This window comes from Sinocyclocheilus anshuiensis, unplaced genomic scaffold (genome assembly GCF_001515605.1).
Source record: "Sinocyclocheilus anshuiensis isolate Anshui unplaced genomic scaffold, SAMN03320099.WGS_v1.1 scaffold870, whole genome shotgun sequence".
NCBI classification, from domain to species: Eukaryota; Metazoa; Chordata; class Actinopteri; order Cypriniformes; family Cyprinidae; genus Sinocyclocheilus; species Sinocyclocheilus anshuiensis.
In genome coordinates this window covers 1,780,106-1,783,790 of record NW_015540842.1, presented here as the reverse complement: position 1 = coordinate 1,783,790, position 3,685 = coordinate 1,780,106, and the positions used below count along the sequence as shown (strand labels likewise).

The window sequence follows — 3,685 nt, the reverse complement described above, 5'->3', positions numbered from 1 at the left end:
AACTTTTATTTTGGATGCGATTAATCGCGATTAATCATTTGACAGCACTAATATATATATATATATATATATATATATATATATATACTTATATAAAAAGTGCTGAAAAATACTATTTCGCAATAAAATATAACTTTGTGCTTTAAAGGTGTATATTGGTCATTCTGCGCAGGTATTACGTCGTACGGATAGCTCTTAAAGGAATAGTTCACTATTTAAATTTAAGTCTCTTCTTCACACTAGTCTGTCATATGGCTTCTTTTATGGTGTTTTTTTTTCGTTTGTTTTCGATGGCTGTCATGTCCATTCACTTTCAAACATGCTTTTAAATAGCTCTTTTCACGTTAGACGATGGAAGACCATGGAGGAAAGAATGTCAGATGACTTTGGAATAAACAATGGCAGAATTATTAATCATTCATTTATTTATATATAATTATTTTGGGGTGAGCTATTCCTTTAAATGCAATTCATGGCATTAATTATTTATAGTAATCTGTTATGTATAGATACAAAATGAATAAATAAAAATAAAACAATACAGTATAACCAGTTGAACAGACACCTGAAGCTACTTCACAGTCTCTAAAATCATCGTTCTTCTACACTGCTGGCTTCATATTCACATACATTCCATTGGATTCCACAGCTGTATGAAGTGCAAGGGTAAACATCTTCTCTTTTCACTCATCTCCATAGTTACAACACCGTCTGCGTAGCAACTAGTTATTCGTCTCAAAAAACATGAAGTCCTGAAATAAATGAAAATAAATCAAATATGTCATTCATAAGCTATACTATCAAACCATATTCTCTGTACACTCATACTCACAATGAGAAAGCAGGCTCCGATCATCACTGCCTTCATTCTCACATCAAGATCCATGGGGAACTGGATCCCAAAGTTGTCTGAATCGGTGAATGCCTCCCGGAGAAGTCCTGTCCACTGTTTGCTGATCTTTCCAATGCTGACTTCATCCATTGTCAGAATCTTCAAGGGGACATGATAAGTAGTAAATAACATTTAAAAATATTGAAATTGTGGGAAACTAATAAGTCAATGCAAATCAATTTACTTGAAATATTGCATTCGCTGAACAACAGTTCCCCCTAGTGGGCATTTATAGAAAGAACCGAATAGCCAGTAGACATAAATAGAAAGACAGAAAAAAGTACAAATCGGAAGCTCTCCAGTTAAATGCTATTGTTTTAACAGAGCTGAATTATTAATCACTTATTTACATACTGACATATTCTCCATAAAGATGCTTCAGAAGTACAACACAAAGAATAGCAGTTGTCTATGGATGAATCGTATAACCAACTGTTATAATTATTATTATTAATTTATGTAATATTTGTAGTATGTTTCTGACAATTAAGCACATTCCCCCATAAGTTGTAACGACTGTGTCACAAAAAATGGTATTAAGAAAAATATAAATTAAAAAAGGTCATTACAACTTTATATCTCACAATTCTGTCTTTTTATTTTATTTTATTTTTTTGTAATTGCAAGAAAAAAAAAGTCAGAAATGTAAGATAAAAACCAAATCCTTTTTTTTCTTTTTTCTTTTTAAATTGCGAGAAAAAATACAGAATTGTGAGGTAAAAGGCTACAATTACGTTTTTTATTTTTAATTCTGTGGCGAAAAAAGAAAAAGAAAAACAGAATTGCAAGACAGAAATTAATAATTCAGAGAAAAAAGTCAGAATTGACATACAAACGGTAAAACTGTGCAATATTAACTTGGAATTGCAATAAAAAAGTGAGTGTAGGGTTTTTTGTTTGCTTATTTATTTATTTATTTACTGTGAGTTTATATCTTGCAATTCTGAGTTTAGGAGTTTATGAGGGGGGAGAACTCAGAATTGTGAGAGAAAAAAGTCTGAATTGTGAGATAAAAGGCGTCCATAAAAACTTGCATAAATTAAGGACACAACATATAGTATACTGATATACAAATACATTGCAAAGCATTGCTATTTTTTCACATTACAGTAAAAATAATTTGAGAAGACCATGTGCCTAATTGAAAATAATGCTAAAAATAGGCTATAAAAAGAGGTTTTGTGTTCTTTAAGTGAAGTATAATTAGTTTTGTTTTTGGTAAAGCATCAATCTCAGCTCACCAGCCTAAACAAAGCTTTCAAGGGAATTAAGGGCTGTGTGATACAGCAACAAAGCCATTCATTTTCAGTGAGAGTTAGCAATTGTTGTTGTCTGTGACTGTTTGATCACAAGGTGCTGGAGTTGTTATACCTCAAAGTCCACGTCTGGCAGGCAGCTCCAGCCACAGAATGGCCCCTGGAGCTTGAGAACCGGCTCTCTGTGCTCATTCTCTATGGTGAACTTGGGGAGGAAAGGGTGCCACTGCTGTAGAACATATCCCACTGTGTTTCCAGGAGGAGCCTGGATCTCCAGCTGAGACAGGAAAAATAAGGAATAAACAAAGTTGCTCCTTTAGTCATAAATACTCTATTTTCTCTGTGGTCTACATCAAAGTGACTGCCATCTGCAAACAAATGATTCTCAGAACTCAGAACTAGAACTTTTCAGAGCTTTTTTGCCATCCAGGCAGATCACCTCTTGCAGACAACATGGGACGAACCAGGACATGCATTTCAGAGGACGGCTGACTGTGATGATTTCCTGTCCAAAGTTATCCAGGACACGGATGGTGAAGGATCGCAGTGGGCCGCAGCACTGACGGGTGAGACAGTCGTTCTCCTCCACCGCGTAAAACACGTTCTGACCCATGGAGTTACGGATCTCATATTTATTGTTGCTCTCAAGGCCTGCCAAAGCTGCATAAACCATACAGGTCTTATTCATTACATAATACATATTTAGTATTTGGGCAAAATAGGTCTGCCTATTTTATAAAATAAAATGTTATACATACCTTCAATAAGCTCAACTTTCTGTTTGATAAGAAGTTGATCTACCTAAGAGAAAATGAATGAATGAATGAATGAATGAATGTATGTTACAGATACTTATTACAACCACCAAAGGGCAAGATGCATTTACTTTTAAATTGTGACATGTTTAGATATGAGTTTAGTATGTGCATAATAAAATATGATGATGATGATGATGATGATGATGATGATGCATGTGCTGTTATAGGAAAAAAATATAATTTTTTGCTAATAAATTTTTTATAGAACAAAATGTATAATTATTCAAAGATGCCATCCTGACTAGGGTAAGTTGGCCCCCGACCTAGGGCAAGATTCCCCCCTGGCTAAACTTACAGAATTCATAAATTACTTTTGATATAATTCTTATTAATATTTATTTGTATTTAAAGTGTCATTACAGTAGACAAAATGAAATCAAATATTCTATTTAAAATTGCATTTTGACAATTTAGTTGAAGAATTGAATAACTAATGACAGACAAAGCAGAATCCCAGTTAAAAAAAAATATTATATTATATTTAATTTATTCTATGACTTGTGATTATTTACATATTTAATTGCCCATAGTTTATTTGAAGATGTGTCATAATAGCATCACTATGAATGCAAACTGAATTGTTTCAATTAATTAGCCTATAGGTTTTAATGACAAGCAAAGATGTCTGAAATGTATATCTAAATCATGGAAGTACTGAATTATAACCCCATTTATTACCCCATTATGTATTAATCTTAATTTAACCTTACTTTAACTCC

General features: G+C 33.0%; 1 protein-coding gene across 1 annotated transcript in view; it reads right to left on the bottom strand.

Annotated features, from left to right (window-relative positions):
• Positions 1-674: 674 nt before the first annotated feature.
• LOC107687550 (phospholipid scramblase 1-like) overlaps positions 675-3,685 on the bottom strand; it is a 3,266-nt gene continuing 255 nt past the window's right edge. Inside the window, exons 2-6 of the mRNA XM_016484927.1 lie at positions 2,907-2,949; positions 2,588-2,808; positions 2,264-2,425; positions 833-991; positions 675-752 (exon numbers count right to left, since the gene is read on the bottom strand). Coding sequence (XP_016340413.1) covers positions 723-752; positions 833-991; positions 2,264-2,425; positions 2,588-2,808; positions 2,907-2,949 — 615 coding nt within the window. The 3' untranslated portion in view covers positions 675-722. The remainder of the gene's footprint in view (positions 753-832; positions 992-2,263; positions 2,426-2,587; positions 2,809-2,906; positions 2,950-3,685) is intronic.